The sequence below is a fragment of the Hirundo rustica genome, chromosome 2 (genome assembly GCF_015227805.2).
Source record: "Hirundo rustica isolate bHirRus1 chromosome 2, bHirRus1.pri.v3, whole genome shotgun sequence".
NCBI lineage: Eukaryota > Metazoa > Chordata > Aves > Passeriformes > Hirundinidae > Hirundo > Hirundo rustica.
In genome coordinates, this window is record NC_053451.1 from 77,547,342 (window position 1) to 77,568,513 (window position 21,172).

Consider the following 21,172-nt stretch of genomic DNA (forward strand, 5'->3'; position numbering starts at 1 on the left):
TGTAGGTATTTGTGGCACAGGAGGCCTTATGAGACATGTGATATATGTCCTAAAGTTAATTCATGTTAAAAGATATAAAGTGTAGTGCAATCTCTGTAAGTATAAGTTTTGTTTTAATCCCGTATGCTAAGAGTTAACTCAGAGGAAAGTAGCTCGGAAAAGGTACAGGAATTTCTCTTGCCTGAAAAGACATGGGAGGGACACGAGATAAAAATGATTGGAATTACCAGAAAGGGAGACCCAAAAATGCCTCTGCCGGGAAACGTTAGAAAAGGAACAATGACAACGGAAAAAGGAGATGAGAGCCCGGAGAACCAGATGATGACATCAGATCGATATCTAGACCGTCTCCTCCTGAAATTAACATCTCCACACCACACCTGGCCGCAGCCATTAACAGCATTGTTCTCTCCCGCTGCCCTATTCAAACTCTTAGAACTGGAACATGAATGCTTAATGAAGATGCCTCGGAGGAAGGACCATTGAAATCCCGAGTTTCTCCCAGCGATCCAGTGTATAAAAAGAGGCTGCTGCAAGCCAGAAATGTGAACTTGGGGGATAACAGACTGGCAGAGTGTGTTATCATTGTTCACCCAGCGCCGACCCCGGGCTCGACGCTGTCCTTTTAATTGTGGCTGTCTGAGACTGTCATTCTGTCTCTCAATAAAGTTCTAAATTTTGATTTCTACAATTTGGTCTATCGTATTTATAACAGACATTTTAAAGCTGGAACAGAAGCCAGTCCTGGATCTACCAAGAGTTGTGTGTGTACAGGACTGACTGGAGCCAAGTAATTAGTAGATAAAGTAGAACTGCTATGCCTTTTCTTTATTTTCTTTAGCAGTCTGTGACTGACAACTGTTGTCCAAGCTACTGAAAACAGAAGAAAACCTTTTTTGAGTCTTGTTCAAAACAGCAAATTAGAAATACTACTAAGTAATTAGCCCCAAATGTAATGCTTGAGATGCTTATTACAATTACTTAACAGAACTCAAATTTTAAAGTAACATTTCTTGAGATTTCATAAATTATGTCTAGGAGCAGAGTATTGGCCTGCTTTTTGATGTTCAGTTTGACACATCTGAGTACCACACAACCAGCTGAGATTTTCACATTGAGACTGATTCCCTGTCACATCAAAATGAAAAAAACAGCCAAAGGAGAAATTTAAGAGAAACTGCAAATGCAAAGGAGGGATTAAGAAGGGAATAAAAAAGGAGATTTACAAGACATTATAGCTTGTCTTTCCCCCTTTTTATTTACATTATAAATCCCTTGGAGAGCCTTTTTACACATTGGTATCACTATCAAGTAAGAAAATTTCCTTGCTATGAGTAATAATAAACACGTCCTGGAACAGTTGAATTAGAAGCAAAATATGCATTACCTTGCAACTGATTCCACACTTCCTTTTTTTCCTGTTGTTCCATCTGTAAGAAGCTCTTCATTCACTTTGTCAGGCTTTTTCTGTACCTAGTCAGTAAAATAAATGCCTTTGTGCAACTTGGGAAGGTAGCTGATATTAATTACTACTTGCGTTGTGATATCTAACTACTGTGTACTAACTGGCTAGAGCCACTAAGTATGGAGATTAATAAATCAGCCAGCACATTTCAAGTCCTCTGTACATCTTTATGCACTTTATCCACTAAAAGTGTGGTGGATTTTATCTCATTTTCCTCCCTCACATGGTTGTGATCCAGCCATTAGCTGGCAGAAGCGTAGCACCTCACAACAGAACTTACCTAAGAGGAAACTCTCATTTTCATAAGCCCTTCACAAGGAGAAAGTGACAAATTTGTCACTGAAACATAAGCTCTCCCATCCAACTTGAGCAATTTCTGCTGTCTTATCCAGATGCTTATAAAGGCGCAAGATTAATTTTATTTACCACCTCAATTTCCTTGATTAAAAGAAATCTAATTGCCTTTGAAAGCTAAATAGCTTCTTACACCCTGAATGTGTGAACATACTTGATTCTAACCATATTCATTTAATATGTTTATATTGCCAAGCTAACAGAGATTTCTGTTGACACTAATTCATGAGTCTTTTTAGCCAATGCTCCTGAAGCCCCATCCTACACATCAGTGAAGGGATTCTAGAGTTCAACTGAATGGCAGAGCTTACATATTCTAGTTATAAGCTTAATAAATACCACTTTCACATAGAATAATATTCCTGTTTTGGCTCAAAATAGGAAAAATAGGCACCCTTTACCCACTCTCTGTGATTTAAAGACAGGCTCATCATGCTCCAGTTTCAGACATTTTCTCTAGGTTCTGGAAACTTCCAGTTACAGGATTGAGGAAGAAACTTATCTCTGGTGTTTTAAAATATTTACAAACTAGTGGAAAATATATAGTATTATAAGAATCTTTCTCCTCCATATAAGTGGTGCTTCATTAGCTGTTTTTGATACATCTAATGAAACTAATGTAATTTCACTGACACAAATTTGGTGGCCTAGGGTAAAATTCAACACACCTAATTTTGACTTCTACTCTGGAATCTGGACTTTGTGTAAAATCTCTCCTCAGTCACTGGATGACTCAAGAGGTCATTCTCTTGGTTTAAATCCATATATGAGGTGGGAGGAGCAGTCCTTTGGACTCTCTCCTGCTAAGCAGAAAGGGAATTTAAGTCACCAAGACTACACGCTTGGGCACCTGGAGCTAGATGAGATAAATGTTATCTATGTTTAACAGCTATTTAACAAATCTCCCACACAATTAGTATAACTCGATTGGATCGAATTCACTACGTTAATTTGTACATCCTTCTCTTTAATTATACAAAATCTAAATTATATATTTCAGTATACATGCTTCAATTAAATATAGCCTGAGACATGTAAACATAAGTCATATTTCATACAAGGAAACACTGCATACATACTTGAACTTTGATAATTTTGCTTCTGAAATTGTTTAATACCACAATAACGTCCGTCAGGTCAGCTACAGAATCTGTTCCTTCGTGGCTGTAAGGAGAAAAAAAAACCCAGGCAAATGTACTGTCTCATTAAAATATGCATTGTTACTTGGGTTTAATCAGAGAATAAAGCTTAGAATTGCTGATATTTACAGAAAAATATAACTTGCATCTAATTGTATTTTAACTTGAAAAACTTTGAGTTTTATTTACCACTAGACATTGTCCACAGTCATTGCCTTCACTTTTTAATCTGAATTTTCACAGGAAATTTACTAATCAATGAAAAACTGCAGTAACCTAGAGCTAAACACATTATTATGTGTTATCTATATATAATATCCAAATGTTAAACAAAAATTTATTTTTCAAATATGGAAAACATCTTAGAAATTGTGTGATGGCATTAAAGGTACTTTTAAAATAGACCTATACTTTAAAAAGTATAGGGAAGGCTTCATCACAGTGCTGAGGTAGTGTATATTGGCTTTCAGCTGGCTGGCTTTGGAAACCGTGCCCCTGAAGACTCAGCTGTGCAAGCACCACATGAACCTCTGCCCTACTGAACATCAGTTTGAAGCCAATCAGGTGTCATCAAACTGTACTGCAGCCCACAGAGTAGCTAATATGAAAAATGTTACTGTGATACAGTATAATAACAACATCATTTTCAAATTTTCTAGCTTTTATACCTCAATAGCCCATATATTTCCCTTTCAATCCCTTCTGTCTTTTATCAGCATTATGTGGGTTCCTCTTGCTAAAGCTACCCATACAAAAAGAAGAAAGTAATCTGCTACCCCTTAGGCTTCATTTTTTCCCCTAAAAAACAGAATTATTTAAGTCTTGTTTCAATGTGTATCACATCACTTATTTAAAAACTGCAGAATTTTACACACTTATCTGATTTTTTTTTTTTTTGTAAAACGTGCCTATAATCACTAAGTCTCATGGAGATAGCCTACCTTTGCACAATATAAATTTCAGAATTATCTGAACTTTTCTACTCTCTGTTGTAGCTTTATTTTCACAATTTTACAGTATCATACATATGCACACCCAGCCAACAATGGTCTTTTCATCACAGGGATGTATACTGCTTAGATTTTAATTCCATTTTAAATAAAGTGTCACTAAAACGTTCTAAGATAGTTAAACCTGATCCAAACACAAACTGGTGATAGCACCAGCCGGCCTCATGTTCCCATTTTTACCCCCAGTGTTCACACAACCAAATGTTTCTCTGTTATTTGCTCAGTTACCTCAAAATCCCTATGCTATGAATTTTGTAGGTAGATACAGAGGATTCTGCTGATAAAGGGGATTTTCCAAAGTCTCAAATATTCTCAGAGTGTCTGGTTTGGATGTAAATTCAACAACATTGCTTTGTCTCCCTAAATCTCTTTCATGGATGGCTCCCTGTGGGCTCCATCTTTACTGAGTGCCAACTGTTTTACTCTGCACAGAACTCAAATTGATGAATTGCTGTCCTACTATGAACAACCTCTAAATTCAAGCAAAAATCTTGCATACTGACAGCACTATGACATATGTAATAATAGCTGCCTTGTTGTTACGTAATTGTGAAAAGCTAAACATGTCTAGCAGATTATTTATGTCACAACTTTAATATGGTTCAAAACACTTAGATACTTTTCATACAAATACAAGTAACTACCAATATAATACAAATTATAATTTTCCATATGGGGGACAAAAGAATTTGGGTTCAACAAATGGAGATCCTTTAAACCTTAAGCCCAAGAAACAAACATACAACTCCTTGCCCAAAATAAAAGACATACCCTTCAGCTAAGCAGTCTGCATGACATCAAAATATAATAAATTATATCTACCTGCCTTTTAAAAAAGTAAAATATTAATCAGGATTTTATATGTATCTTTAGCTATAAATAATTTTCTGCAATCTTATCTTGCAATACCTACCTGTTTTCCTACCAACATCAAAGTCCCAATAATAAGCAGTGCTCAGATTATTGCTGAGTATAACAATTTTTATTTTTCTAAAATTCATAATAATTAATAAAAATTGATTTACAAGTGTAACTGCATCAAAATAATGATCCTCGTTAGAAGCAGTCTTTAAGAAGAAAGAGGCAGCTTATTTCAAATGTTGTGTATTTACAGTTAGTAAAAATAAATTACTTCCAACTAAGACAGAAGCAAGTAAGATAAATACTGAGATGCTGCAACATTCTAAAACTCCCTTTATAATGTACAGGCCTGTGCCTCCAAGAAAACAGGTTCCTCTCACAGTTCAACAGGAGAGGGTACAACTAATGTATATGGATGGAGAATATACTGCAATAGCCCTTGGCAAAATTCCATCCTATCAAACAGTTGCCAGAGTTCTGATAGCCACTTCATACTATTAAATACTATAAAAGAAATATCAAAGATCCTGGTGCAGCCCTGCAAACATACTTTTCCTGTTGTACTTTAAGTGTAGAGTTGGAATAATGAGATTAAATAAATGGCATTGTTTAGATTCCTCATGAGGTATTAGTTTTTAGTAACTTAGCTGAGTTCAATTAAGCCCATTTGTGTTACAGAGGAAAAATGGGCAAAACCCCAGAGATCATTTAAATTTCCTTTGATCCAGGCTAGAATATGGAGTAGTTTTGTTTAATTTAGTTCCATTATTTAACTCAACTACACCTCATTACATTTTTTAACCATGCTATCTTATATAAATCACTTTATATTTCTCAAGAATTAAATGCTAAATTAGACAAATGGTACAGATACAGTTGGTGGAGATTAGGTGAACCTCTAAGGGTAAGGACTATGTTTTTCTGCTTTTTCAACAGATTGTAAGTAATTTCTGGAAAAAATAAATTGAAAAATGCAAACAAATAGAATGAATCTAACATCCCATTAATATTTCTCCCTGTAACACTGATATTAACTAAATGCTCAAAATCACAAAGAGGTTAATCAAGTTTTTTATTTTTTAAGAGTAGCTGATAATTAACAACATATGGAACTATGTATTCATGGGCTTCAAACAATAATAAATATTTTTTAAGAAATAGACCTATTTCAAGCCACACAATTACTTTGAGGGGAAAGAGAGATAACAGAAAAAAGGAAAAAAAAGAAGAACTGGAGCTGAAATTAAATAAACAATACTGCTCCTCTAGAAGGGATTAGATCTAAAGCTCCAAGAGAAAGCTCTCATATGCTACAGGTCTATGCTTTTACATAAAACATGGGGAAAAGGTGATTATTCCAAGGAATTTTGTTGGAATGATGGTGAGCACATATATTCAAAAATCAACCATGGAAATTACAGACCTAGAAGCCACAGTGATGTCACCTAAATGCCAGTTACAGGAATTCAGCTTTCTTTCTATGGACAGAGGTTTCTCCCAAGTGAGGGAAATGTGGTGCAGTCAACATGCAGCCAGGGTCTCAAACTGAAGGGTGCTTTGATTTCCTAAGGTGGAGGTGTAACCACAGTGATCCTCAGATGACTTAGACAACTAAGAAACACTCAGAATTAATTGAATAAAAAAGTCTAGAACTGAAATAACTACCACACTCCTGTTAAAAAAAGATGACACCTATAAATATATTGCATTCAGAGGCATCTTCAGGGCTGAAAAAATTGATGACAGGGAAGTTCATGGTACTTCCTCCAACTGATCAAGATAGTTCTGGACAGCAATGCTCCACTGGACATACTCTTGAAGTTACATATTAAGTATGCTGGGAATGCCAAAATATTAACCAACAAAACTACGAGTGACATTTCTGCAGAATTTGGTGCAAGCTCTTGTGTGATAATGCTAACCATGCATGGAACCGACAGGGCAAATGTCTGGCAGATGCGTAACTGTATAGTAAGAGACACTGCTAGCATCTAGTCTAGCTGAGCAGCTTTGGTTTATTATGCATTAACACACTGAAATGCCTTCAAAAAAGCATGAAGCCATCAAACAACAACTAACAATACGAGCAAATAACGTATCCCTTACAAACTTTAAATCATCATTTGCATCTTATACTTTTTAAATTTTCCTTCAGTGTTGTCAGATCTTTTCAAAACATGCTGCACTTTCAGATTCATTTTTGTTTCCAAGTGATGGATTCATACTTACGAAAAGACCTGGTAAATCTCCTCAGATCTTCCTTTACGCAATCTCAGCGTCCAAGCACCTGGATTGGCTTTCAGCTGAAAATACCCCTAAGTAAAAAAAGACAGGCATTTGTCCTGGCTGCATTTCAGACTCAACCATCTTCATATACAAAAATCAACTATTCAACATTTATACTAGCCCTGAAAGAAGTGTGTCAGTGATGCAACCAACTATCATCTTTCCTGTACGTCCGCTTTAATGTCTTTCAGTGCTTCGTTTGTTTCAAGCTGAATCTGAGTTGCATACATAAACTCCACCAAGGACAGCAAGAGAAAGAGCTGCAAAGAAATAAATTACTGAACAGGCCCTAAATTGAAAAACTTCTTTGAAACTCAAAATTTTTGTCTGGAACAACTTTTCAAGTCAACACAATTCCTTCCCATTTTAGGAACACTGTAAACAGTTATTGCTATGTTAAAGTCACACAGAGCAAGCTTTGAAATGTGAAGAATTGTTACAAGTTTCATCATCTACTGTTGAGACCGTATTCAATACTTGTGCAAAAATCAAACATTCACAATTTATTAAGCATTTCATTTCTTATGATACAGTATTTACAGAGGCAAAAGAACAGTAGATAGGTAAAAGGTCTTATTCATAAAAATCCTTCCCTATCAAATTCCCTTAAGCCAACAGAAAATAAATCTTTCACTTCAGAAGTCACATGGTCTTCTGCTCTACAGACTGCCAACATGAAAAACAATTACAGTGCATGATGAGAGGAATTCTCAGATGTGGGTATGTCCCACCAAGGCTCTAAGCACTTCCCTGGAGCATCTAAAATGGGAGCCTTTTGCCTGGATCATTGTATAACAAAAAGGGTTATTTTAATCAGAATGTGAATCATACCCTACATTTGTCAGGGAATCTCAGCCTGAACCACAACTGCCTCCTACCACCCACTAGAGGCAAGTAGGCTGCCAGTTTAGGTACTTCAATCAAGAGTCTAAAATTAGGCTATATTCAAACCTATACTGCATCACAGGAGAGGAGCAGGGGGGAAAGCCAAGGAAATTGGAGATGAGCTCAGCTCCAGGGTGTGCCTGTTACTTTTAGCATTACAAAGCTTGCAACACAGAGAAATTAATTTAAAGAACAAGTTGTCCATGAAGAATTCTCACAAGAAGCGTGCAATTGTAATGACTATTCCTGTACTAAGTACTTACAAGGTTGGCCATCACAATAGTATCAACCATGACAGGATTCTTCTTTGTGCCCAGAGTGAACTGTAACCCTCGAGGAGGTTGTCCCGTTGTCACATCAAAGCAATGTCCTTCAAGTAATATATATTCCAGTTCATATTCTGCTGTAACAGCCCCTTTTATCTATAGAAGGAATTCTTCATCAATAAATTATGTCACTTAACTATGTGGGGAAAAGTGAAATATTACAGTCACAAACATGTTACCTCAAGGTAACTCCCACAGTCAAAAAAAACCCCAAGAAAAGTCTATACAGAAGGAACTTCACTCAGTTATAAAACAGGTATCCAAGACAAAGAGGAAAGATTCACTGACTGCTGAGGAAGCTGAGGCATCTCTGCCTTGGTAAGGTGAATTTTACTTTCACAATACACTTTCCAAATAAGCAGCTTTGGCCAACCAAACACCCTCAATATTTTGCATAAGCTTATTAATTCAAACAAATCTAATTACTTTGAAGATGGGGGATTAAAATAGAATTAAACAATATTTGAAATAATTGTGAACTAAAAGAGGGTGAAATACATTTTGAACTATTTTAATAAACAGTCATATATTCCAGTTTATATGAAGATTTACCTAGGTTACAAGAACTATGAAACACAAAGAATCCTTTAATTGCTTTACTTTTATCTTAAATGCAGTATTTCTCTAAACACAAAGCTCAACATAGCAGGTAAATTTCTTTAACTTGTACTTTGCATTCTGATTTTTTTCTATTCCATTGCTTTCCTTTAAGACTTGTCCTTTTTTTAGGAGAGAAAAATGAAGAAAAGATGATGACAATAGAAATAGTAAAATATTGACTAAATAATCAATTACCAAAGAAAATATTTCTGGAGAACAGATACACGACAAATCTTGCAAGATTTCCACTTCCCTCTTGAAGTAGAAGGGCCAACACAAGTTTTACAGCGTTTGCAAACTACTACTTACTTCCTGCAAATGTATGTTATCAAGGTCACAGGAACTGTTCACTGCTTCAACCAACCAGCTTTCAGGAGTGATCATGTTTAGGGTCAAAAGAGGGGATTCTGGCAATTCTAGGAATTTTGCTATAGGTTCAGAAGGAAGGTGCTTGTTGATTCCATAAGTTAATTCTGGTTCCAGAACAAAACGATAGAAGCTGTTGAAAAAGAAGTGTGACCAACTTTTACCGAAATACAAAGTTCAAACATGGAGCTCTTCTAAAATATTTTCAAACATAGTGAATATTTACCAAGTATGATGACATTTGGAGGCAAAGCAGCTCCCTAGTCTTTTGGAATACCATCAGACAATACTTACAGCATCTCAGATGGGCTGGTGGATGAACATAGACCTATTCACTTTTGGTAATTTTGCTGTGGACATGCCTATTTTCCATTAAAACTCTAAAGGCTATGGAAGTAAATACCCAAGAGGTGCACCTAGTCAGATGGATTGTTAGCAGCCTTGAACTCTCAGAATCTATATCACTGAAGTAAGCAGAAGGAATAATCTCTATTGGACAAAAAGTCTTTGAGAACAGCTACTGCCGCTAGCAGCAGCAAAGAGAGAGCAGAGGAAAGGCAGAGTTTCTCTGCTCCTCTCCAGCTCTGACCCCAATTATTCCACATGTAAAAGTTCTCCCAAGGGCAAGGAAAGAACCAGGCACCAAGACATGCAAAGTGCCCAGCTTCAAAAGCAATCTTAACGATGTTCACATAAGAAGACACTCAGAAGAATGATAGAGACCCTCTTGTGGAATAAGAAATGTGAGTAATTCATCTCAAAGTGCATAAAAACTAAGGACTTCTGTTTTGTGGGCAAAGGATCAATTCTCCAACCCACTAGCTAAAGGACAGGCACTACCACCAGCCTCTCTCACAAGTAATTAGTAATACAGGTGTTAGGATTATAGGTAAAATACCTGCCATGGAGATGGCTGTGCTTAAACAGTTCTCTTAGAGGGAAAGAAATCCTCTTGGAGGGAGTCCATTTCACTGTAAATGTCTATCACTGAACTAGTGAACCCTGATTTTTACACACAGATAAAAGAAACTTCAATTTATAGTAGATACTTCCAGGCTATCATATTCTCAACAAAATATAACATCTCAATATAACAAATGCAAACAGTACATTCATTCAGATGAATTTAATTCCTAGGAGTACTGAATCTGTAAAATTCACTACATAAACAGTGGGCTATAAAGAAGAGAACAACCTAGACAGACAATCCCCCTCTGCAAATTTTCACAGGCATAAAAGACTCTTCATTGATTTATTTAAGGCCTGTTAATGAGAGGCACATTTGATGGACTAATCACTTCCCTGTCATACCATGCTTGACACCTTAGAACAAGAACTTTTCTCTAAACAAGTGCAAACTACTTAGGTAGCATTCAACGTAAAATCAGTCAACAAGAAGAATTCAGAAACACAAAGCAATGTTTACTTCTTAAGAAAATATAAACCATCAAGGCTGTTTTTCCAAAATGAGCATGAAAAGCTATGAACTACTAACCTTTTCAGAGGCACTTCAGACAGCTTAGATCTGCAGTTCAAAAATAACCTGAGTTTCATATTGATAATGTCCTTGAGTACCTACAGAAAAAAAAAAAAAAAGAAAAAAAAAAAAAAGCTCTGTAAAAAATGGTTCCTGGTAATCACCAGACTTTGAAAATAAGCCTTGTGACAACCTGCCATTTCTCAAGTTTCAGCAGAAATCTAAAACTTTTTAAAGATGTAAATGTATCTGTATATTAAAGTTTACTGTCAGATATTCTAGATTCTAAATATGACCTTTCCTAAAACTGCATGATTTAGCACGATATTCTTGACAATCAAAACATTAATGTCTTCTCCTACTCAAGCAATTTTTTCAAGAGCAGCTACCTCCATTTTCCAATGCTTGAGTAAATGATATTATCACCCTTGTTACATTGTGATTTTAAAACACTTGAAGGTTTTTAAGTACAGCACATGCCTTTTATTCAACAACCAGTCTTAAAACAACTACTTTCAGTCTTATTAAAATAGTTGTATGTGGAAAATTGTTAAATATAGTAAAGTTCAGAGAACCATTTTAATACTCAATTACTTAATAACTTTAAATGTCAACAATAGATTAATGATGTATTAAACCATGCAATTAACTTCAAAGCATTTTGGCAAGTTAACATATTTCTATTTTTTTCCCTCTCAGTTTCTTCACCTGTTCATTTCTAAAACAGTAATGGATGCTATTATATAGAAACCATAATATTAAGACAGTATTTTTTTTCTTATTTTTGTGAGCAACCTGTTTTGCTTAAAGCTAACAAAGTTACTAATTTCTTTAAAGCACTCATAAAAACCTTTATCAAGTTACCTTCATTCCTGTGGTTTCTGACACAAAGTGCTTATCTGAAAGCGTAAGGCAGCTGTGCCTACATTTATGGATATTAGAAAAGCCAATAAGATATAAAAGCTAAGTTACAACACCAATACTAGTAAGGCTAATATCTAAAATTACTACAATAGAAAATAAATTAGGAACAAAGCAAGACAATAGTCATCATTATCTCTTTTATTATGACTGTAATTTTTCTTCCTTCATTTCAACCCATGGCTTACACATGTTCTTTACTACAATGCTGTAACTTCACTTAGCCCTAGGGACCTGTTCCATTCCTAGTTTCTCCTTCTCATCTTTTGTGTCACCTGAATACCATCACTGAAAAACTACTGAATAAAAAATAAAGACTAGGGAATAGCATATTCGTGCGAGCAAGTGAAGAAGCAGGAAAAAAGAACCCAAGAGCACTGGAAGGGTAAGAAGGGAAAGCGTTACATGACATAAGTTTAAGACCACCTAAATCAAAATAAAGGTCAAAGTGACTACCATTCAGAATAAAAAAAAAGATAAAAGTCTGTATGGACTTTACCTTCAAACAAAACCAAACCCTTATCCCATTAGGAAGAATGATTCTTTAGTAATCTGCACTGATAAGCTTTTGTGTGTAGAATTAAATTTTCTTGCAGAAGGCTGATGCATCATCCCAATTCATCAGCTGACTATGAAATTTAGTACAGTAGCCAAAAAAAATAAAAGCCATTCTTACTTAACATTTCAAAGGACTTTAAACAGGAAATGACAAATAAGACAATAATTAATTATTGCTGTTTTTCAACAGTACAACTTCTGAAATACTGAACTTGGTGCTATTATTTAGGGCTTCTGAGGACAACAGAAACATGTTTTTATGTTGTTGAGTCAACACATGAAAACGGTGACAAAATTAGGAAGACTCTTTTATAGGATACTTGAAGAGTTCAGTCTGTTTACTTTAAATAAGAAAATTCAAAGAGCCTAGATATTTAGTTCAGGGACGACTGTAAAACATGGCCAAAATACTTCAGGAAGTCTGAAAATTTTCAAGAGGTAGTTTTATTGTGCATATGCACAATAAAAAGTCATTTGCAAGACATTTGAGTTGCTACAACTCATCTGAAGAACATTAACTCAGTAAACCATGATTATTCAACCAGTCACTTGGAACTGTTTGTGAACTTCAGGAAAATACAAAGCATCTGCACTGAAAACAAACTCACAACAGAATCTTTGACAGAACTGACAAAACAATGAGAACATCCATGCTTACAGCACGGATCTAAACAAAAATCTGTAATGCCAAGTCTGAGTTTCACAGTAAGGTTAATTAGCCACTAGAAAAGCTCAGTAGGAGCTCTAATCTGTACTCAGCTGCTTGGTAATATTTAAATTAGGAATTGATTAAAAAATTATTTCTACTTCAAATAATAATTGTGAAAAAGGAGTCCTGTGACCAGCGTTATATATGAAATCAGACTAGGTTATCAAAGGGGCTCCTTCAGGGATTCCTTTTACTTTAGGGATGAAATAGTAAGTCCTCTGTGAAGACAGAATGAACAAAGGAAAAAAGACAAAAGATAAGTGACAGGAAAAAAAATTAAAAGTTTGATTTTTTTTTTTTCTCCGTGTTTTTGAATTACTGGATACTTAATGGAATAAGAAAAAAAAAGGTGGATGATCCTAAGAGTATGCAGAATAATTTTTCCTCCTGCTTTTGGTGAACCATGAGGAAAAAAACCCACAACGATTTAATTTTGTCTTCCATTTTAGCAGAAGGAATTTCTACTTTTCTCACATTGCCTCAGAGATGTTTTTCATAACTTCAGGACTAGTTAGCTCTTCCATGTATTCTGCTGAGAACTTATGTGGCTCAACCGTGGTAAAATTATGGGTGATATTTAAATATTTACAGTAAACCGTGACTCTGCCGTGATGCTGAAGTCTGTAACAAAACTTTTTGAAAACAAGGAAAACACAGAAACACAGACCATATGGAACGTTGTTGCCTGCCTCACTCTGGAGAGGATTAGAGCAGCACTTATGATATAATTCAGTATATATTTTAAAAACAGAGCAGCTTTGACTGAGCTCTCATTCATACCTTCCTCTCTCCATCAACTGCCAGTCTCTCAGACTAAGCAGTAAAGTTTAGATTACAGCCTACCTATAGCTATTTACACCTCTCTCAGTTTCAATCCCACTTAATGTAACTTTTTGTTTGTATTTTTAATAAAAAATACCAAAAAATTATTTGAAGTGACTATTAAATGACACAAAGTAATATAATAGTTTCATCAGGGTGAAAAAAACCCCAATCATGATAGGAACATACTCAATGCAGAATGGGGCAAGAATTACGTGTTCTGCCATGGTAGTTACTCAACAAATTTTGCACCATGAATAGTTACCAACCCAATATACCTGGCTCTAATCCAATTATATAACTGAAAAAAAGAGCCTTCAACTATAAATATATTGCAGTCATTCAAGTTTTTAATATTCACATCACCTATATATATTAAGCTGATCAGAAAGGCATTCATTTGAGAACTTTAGCTTTGGGGCTTGCTGTACTTGTATATCTTTTGTTTCTACAGTAGAAGACGGTGGCTTTCCAGGTAATAATAATAATAATAATAATAATAAATATATTTCAGGCTATTTTAAATTTTTTAAAAATATTTAATTTTTTTTGAAAGATCTTATTAGAAAGTTTAATCTACATTAAAATATTTCTGGTTTGTTTACTTTCAACAGCATTTCATTATTCTGTCCTAAGGGTTGGCTTCTTGAATAAAACTAGAGCTCCTATGAATCAAGCAGGATCTGCAATAGCTGAACAGCTTGGGACACCATGGGAGTCATTTGCCCAGGCATGCCTGAGAGAGCCTGTTGAGCTCAGAGGAACGGAGGTTTCTGTTCTGAGCTATAAGATCCTTGATGTGATTTATACTCATAATACGAACTTCTGGCTAAATGGAGTTTCCAGTCCATTTCAACGGGAAAATATTTTCATTTGGGAATATCAAGCTTTCAATTTAACTGAAAAGGGTGAAATGAAAGATCTGGTTCTAGAAAAAAAGCTAGCATTCTAGAACCTTGAAATAGCAAAATTTTTCATGACTTTCAAAAAATGTTTTGCTGTGCTCCACTATGTGAAGAGTGGATGCTTCAACCTTTCATATAAAAGGGTATGAAAATGGGAGGGCAAAAAGCAATTTAAGAATTTATGAAACTTGCATAATTACTGCAGGAAAAAAAAAAAAAATAGGATGCTGCAAAAATCAAGTTGGAGGCTTCAGAATTGTAACAGACCATAAAGTGAAGACAAAAATTTACAAAAATTTACATTTTTATGGGAAACTACAAAGGAACCTGAGACACAGTGATATTCTGCAGCAGGTGAAAGAAGAAAATAATTTCAGCAGCTGTGTTTTTAGGACAGTTTCTTTTCAGAAGATCAATAGCTACACACAATGGAAGCCTATCTAGACATACTTGGTAGCATTAATCAACTGAGAAATATCCCTCCAAGAGCTGAAAGGTTTATAGTCCAATCTTCTTATGATGATATTACAGGTCAGATTTAGACCACCTCATTTAGGTGCCTTGGAAAATAAAGGTGATCTGGTTTAATGGAAAGAAGCACATACCTCCTGAGATTTTGAGAAGCAAAAAGTTATGTACACAATCTCCTCCTTTCTTTCTACTGACTGCAGAGAGCACTTACAGACTCACTTTAAGAGGACTGGAGCATAGAGCACGTGAATTTTACTTTCAAATGGGATATTCATAATGATGAACTAGGTCATCCTCAACTTCTTTTATGAATTACAATAACTAAACACATATTTTAAAGGAAAAGAGAAAACAACCAAGCTTTGTTTACCTTTTACTACACTGTATGTGGAAATTAGAACAAGTTTAGTAACAACTGAACTACAAATATGCAAATTAATAGAAATGACCACCATCTTACAATCAATAAATGGGTCATCTTCTGTGCTTCTCTTGTCAGTGGATCCACAATAGCAATAATATCATAGAATGGGTCATTCTCTTGAGGCTTGACTTTTACTACGCTGTTAAAAAAATATTAAAAACAAGTGACATGAAAACTCTAAACTGGATTTGTTGAAATGACAAGCTTTAGACATGAATTTGTAATATCAGAGGCACTTAAGATTTTACTGCTCAAGAAAATATTTCCTTCATTTCAAGAAATAATCATGATTGCTCCCTGTGATACAATTAGAAAAGCTAAATGTGAACAGGAATAAAATATATAGCATTGATCTACATACTTCTATACTGGTTATTGATTAGATACATTCTCCGCAACAAAATTAATGAAATAAAACACAGTAAGACTTAAAAAAGGGTCTTTTTGTCACTTGTCTATACTTCCCCTCTTAGAGATGTGGAATCATTGGATCTGACAAATAATGGTGGTGACACCATTTTTAAAAAAAGAAAAAGGAGAAAAACGGCATCTGAGAAGTGTAAAATTTGATAGGCTGGAGTAGATTTATGCATTCCAGAAAACAATTCAGTTTGATAGACTTGATTAGGCTAAGTCAAGCAGACCCTAGTTAAAGTACTCTGGATTTACAGGAAGGAAGTGTCAGCAAACTTCATTTTAAAAAAGAAAGAAAAAATATGCTGTAAATACAGAAAAGGGACTCCTGGATTTTGTTTTCCACAAAACATACGGTAGCAGCACAATACTGACTGCTACTACTGTAACTTTGAAAAAGGTGTCAGCCTCTTAGAAAAGGCTACCACTGATTTCACTCCTGCCTTCACCAACAGGGACAGCCCACCAGCACCAGAGAACTTTATCAACAAAAACAAGTAGAGATTGGGAAACAGCACGGCAAAAATTTTTATAAAAATTTGTAATTTGATCACAGTTTTTGTATTATCATATATCTCTTTAAAAGATGTACTGATCTGCTCTTTTTTCAGCAAAGGGTAAGACTGGGAAAGCAATAGGTGCTATTACTATAAGAAAAAGGTAAAGATGCATTATGCTATGGAAGATGAGCAGGCTGTTCATACAACAGTTTTTAAATTAGAATGCTTTCTCAAATTTCCAAAGACTCTATGTAATCAGTACATTCAAATGTTAATAAAAAATTACTCTAAGTGCATTATCATGACAAAACTGACCTGTGCTGCTCTTTGAGTAATTCAACATCTTGTCTTGTCTCTGTTTTAGGCAAAGATGACAGCAGGGCATCTATTTTCATAATCAAATCACTGCCACTGTATGAAATAAGGCACATATAGTTTGGTTTTCATTAGAAAAGGAGTAAAACATTAACATTTTAATGTCAGTCTCTTTGCATAAAGGATATTTAGGAAGCCCACATCCCAGACCTGGACTCTAAGGTGATTAACACCTCAGGACTTGTAGCCTGGAGTTAAACCTTTAGCATGACAACGCCAAAGAACCACTACAGCCTTAGAGAAGCCTTGTGAAATGTACACTTCTTAATTTTAAGAGATGCAGAATTCACAGAGCTATCATTCAGTCTCACAGCAATTATTTTGCTCCATTGTTGGGTTTTCAAATCTGTGTAATCTGATGAAAATGTGGGGCTTTGTCCACAAGACAAATTAAACCTGAACTAACAACAAGTTTTTATTAGTCACAAATTTGCCAAAGAGACCTGATTCATAATCAAGAGGAGTGAGTATATGATATTAAAATATGCTGACATTTCTAGCTTTTTATTAGTTTTTATTTTTCCTAAATTTTTCCCATTTATGACAACATCAAGAAGAGATATAAACGACCAGGTTTCAAGTTTGGCCACATCTTCCAATTTTTCCTATTGGAATTTCCTACTGAAGTTTCCTTAGAAATATTAGTTCCATTTCAATGTTGTTAAGTCACAATTATTTGTCTAAATATGTTTTGTCTCTCACTACTGATCTCCTTGAGTTCTACTTCTTGTTGATTCTGTTTTTCTGGTAATGATTCTTTCAGTTCTGCCAGTCCTGCTAGATAACAGAAATGATACTCAGAAAGTTGACAGACACTGTAAGAATATAACTTTGTTTTCTTCTTTGTACACACAAGCTATATCCTTAGTCTAGAAGATGGCCTGAACTCATCTCATCATTACACTTCAGTGGACAGATGTGTCAGTGTTGTCTACTGTGGTGTCAGGGCACAAAATCTGCCCATGCCTCTTAGAGGCTCCCTTACTAACAATTCGCAAAGACAATGATTTTAAACATTAATACTCAGATGTGGCTTAAGATGCACCGTATTTTATCAAGCTTATTATTATTCTTCTTTACAATTACTGTTATGTAAACAAAACCTAGTAGGAATTGTTTACTGTTAGCTGTACTCGGGGTTGTAAGGACAGCAAAAGTAGGGCAAGTATTTGGAATAACTCAGCAGAGCTGCACACATTATGAGGTAAGAGAATTTTACCTTTTACTACTGTTTCCCATCTCCTTGACAATAGCTTTAATCTTCTCCGCTGAAGTGCTGTATGTTATCTTTTCCAACAAATTAAAGTCTTCTGCAGAGAATTCATTCTCATCTAAAGGACCCAGTACCTTAGACAGAGAAAAAAAATGTTAAGTATAGAATGTCCCAATAATGCTCTGTTTGTAAGTAAAAATAAACTAACATTTTAAATGAGTGCACAATATTGACTATGAAACCCCAATCCCCATATACATCAATACTATTAATTATAAAACTAATTAAACTTTACAGTAACTCCACAGGATTAGGCTTTTAGAGTTATATGATTACAGTTAATTATCAATCACAAAGAATAACTGCAAAGGAAACATTAATGCTGTTTTTCATTACACATCTTTCTGTTAAGGAAGACACTATTTAGAAGTAACTCTTAAGTTTAAGAAAAAGCTCTCTTAAGTAAAATATTTTAAATTACTACTTGTCTACCATACTCTTTAGTTGGTTAATTCTGTGAACGCAATCCCCTTCTAAGACTTGTCAAATGAAGCAGAACAGCTAGAAAGAATAGGAAAAGATACAAAACGCATAATATGAGAGGATACAGGATTACTACATTTTTTGATATCTGAAGGAAAAGAAAGTGCCTTGGAGTCTCAGAAAATAGCTTTGAGGATGTTGTTTGGATTTCCTGCTCAGTCTGTCAGGCCAAACTGACCCAAGACAACTTCAATAGCCTACAGGGCTCCCAGGATGTAGAATGTCATGATATAAGTTTGGTGTTGAATGCCTCTTTCCCAAAATTCAACTGCTTTCTATGTATTAGAGGTTACATAACAAATTCCACTTCTAATTTTTTTATTAATGATGCATGAGATAGATGAAACCATAGTGTAATTATGAAATACTACGGTAATTTATGAGAAGTCATAATTAGAAAAAAATAATTTGCCCATGGAAGCAAAACTTCTGTGATGAAATAGCAAGGACAGAAAAGAAAGATATGCCATGTCTTTTTAAAAGTAATTCTTTAGAGTGAAAACATACTTTCAGAGATATGAACATACATTATTAAATTTATTAAATTTATCCAAATATTTTTATGAAACTTGTTTCCCAAAACCTTAAATTATTACATTATTTGAGGATTTTTAGGCATGGAGAACAGTAATAATAATTTATAAAATAAATTCACTAATTTCGTTATGAGGGAGCTGACACAAAAAAACCAACAATTCTTTAAGGCTTCATCAACAAAAATGCTTTCTGTGTGTTTCTTAGCAGTATTTCAGTTGCATGTCAGAAGCATTTAGGATGTATAAGAGTAACTAAACTCACAATTTAAAGAGTTTCCAGTAATAAGATGCCAACATAGTTTTCTTTCTATTTCTTTAGAATGGTGGAGGAGTAAATTGAAAATAGAAGAATTAAAAAGTAGTTTGTAAATTGTGTTGTAATGTAAGGCATTGTCATTTAACAAGTACTAAATGTTGAATGCAACATTATATTTTTTGATCACATTTTGTCAATCTATTGACAAACTGTAATTAAGGCTACTGGTTTCAGCATGTACGTACAAGAAATTGAAAGAACAAAATTACTATACTTTTATCTGCATATTAAGAATTAAGATAATAAAACAACTTCATATTTATAAAAAGGTGGTATTTTGAAATACTACCCTAGTCATTTATATACATTTATTCACACGGTAAAATAAAGGTAACTTCAGAACTGAAAGTTATTCTTAAACATCACAAATAATCAGATACTAACCTATTTTGAGAATTTTGTCAGATTAACTGCAAAATAGCTGCAGGAATGACATACACAGTAGCTTCAATGGAATGGAGCTAATGAACAAATTAGGGATAAAACACAATAAAAGAGCAAGGCAAACATTCATACTATTTTCTAACAACTGTCTGAATAAATGGGAAATCAATAAAATGCATTTTCTTTAGTTTGAAGCTGAAGTTCCAGAAGTAAAAAAATCCTAAAAAGGATTGAGAGACTAAATTTCTTTCTTACCCTGCCATTGCTAATAACAGCCATTTGCCCAGGAAGCAGCTTCAGAACCTCCTGGCAGAACATCTGGTGGGTTTTAATTATATCCAGTCCCAAAGTGTTGTACTTCTTCTCAAAAGTATCGCCATCCATTCCCTAAAGCAAAGGTAAAGCATGAGATGCTGGAATGATTCAGCAAAACCAAATGTTTTAACAGCAGAGGAAATCAAAGATTTTCTTCAATGTAGTAACCAGAAATCAAAGTAAAATAGCCCCCTCAGCTTCAGTGTAAGCACAAAACTGCTGGTGGTGAGCCATGGTCTCACCACCACCTAGACTGCAGTTTGTACCCTGGGGCAACTGTGAATAACCATGAGATCAAAGTTGAGCCTGAGGTTAAGCAATTTTTCCATGATCCAGCACAACAGCTGCATGAAAAGTAATTTTAACTGCAATTTTAACTAAATGAGAGAGCCATTAAAAGAATCAACAATTGAAAATTAAACTATTTTGGTCCAAATTATCTGGTACCCATATTCTAAATTTTTCAGTACTCTCATATTTTCTCCCTTTAAAGAAATTCTCTATTCTTCAACCACATGAAAGTCATGAAAAATCCAAATCTGCTTGAGAAGAAACTGCATGGGGGTTATAAATTTCATGGCATTTGACCAAACACACTCATTCTCACCACCTCCTTCCAATAAGATATATGTAAAATAAAAAAGGAAGTAATCTAATTTAGTTTGCACTCACTGGGATGAGGATTTTAACAATTTTAGTTCCAGCAGCAAGGGATTTTGCTGTCTCTTCTTTACTGAGTTTACTTAGGAAACTTTTTAAGTTGCTGTTGTTTTGGGTTAAAAAAGCAGCCAAAATTCCTCTTGCAATGGCTGTGTTATCTTCCTGTATTTTTGATGAAGGATTGTTCAAAATCCCAACTCGTGTATGACTGCTTGTTTTCTGCAAAGAAAAACTCAGAACAATAAGTAATTTTACACTTCCATCTGCTGTTACCTAATGTATTCATATCAGTTATAACTATCTAAAATGCCATTAAGTATTTAATTTTTTGCAGCTA

General features: G+C 34.7%; 1 protein-coding gene across 1 annotated transcript in view; it reads right to left on the reverse strand.

Annotated features, from left to right (window-relative positions):
* The window catches only part of UGGT2 (UDP-glucose glycoprotein glucosyltransferase 2), an 80,307-nt gene that overhangs the window by 11,998 nt on the left and 47,137 nt on the right, over positions 1 to 21,172 (reverse strand). The window contains exons 21-31 of the mRNA XM_040056376.1: positions 20,848 to 21,054; positions 20,116 to 20,247; positions 18,088 to 18,215; positions 16,809 to 16,904; positions 15,616 to 15,718; positions 10,788 to 10,867; positions 9,236 to 9,425; positions 8,264 to 8,422; positions 7,059 to 7,144; positions 2,899 to 2,983; positions 1,388 to 1,473 (exon numbers count right to left, since the gene is read on the reverse strand). Of these exons, the coding sequence (XP_039912310.1) occupies positions 1,388 to 1,473; positions 2,899 to 2,983; positions 7,059 to 7,144; positions 8,264 to 8,422; positions 9,236 to 9,425; positions 10,788 to 10,867; positions 15,616 to 15,718; positions 16,809 to 16,904; positions 18,088 to 18,215; positions 20,116 to 20,247; positions 20,848 to 21,054 (1,352 nt within the window). The remainder of the gene's footprint in view (positions 1 to 1,387; positions 1,474 to 2,898; positions 2,984 to 7,058; positions 7,145 to 8,263; positions 8,423 to 9,235; positions 9,426 to 10,787; positions 10,868 to 15,615; positions 15,719 to 16,808; positions 16,905 to 18,087; positions 18,216 to 20,115; positions 20,248 to 20,847; positions 21,055 to 21,172) is intronic.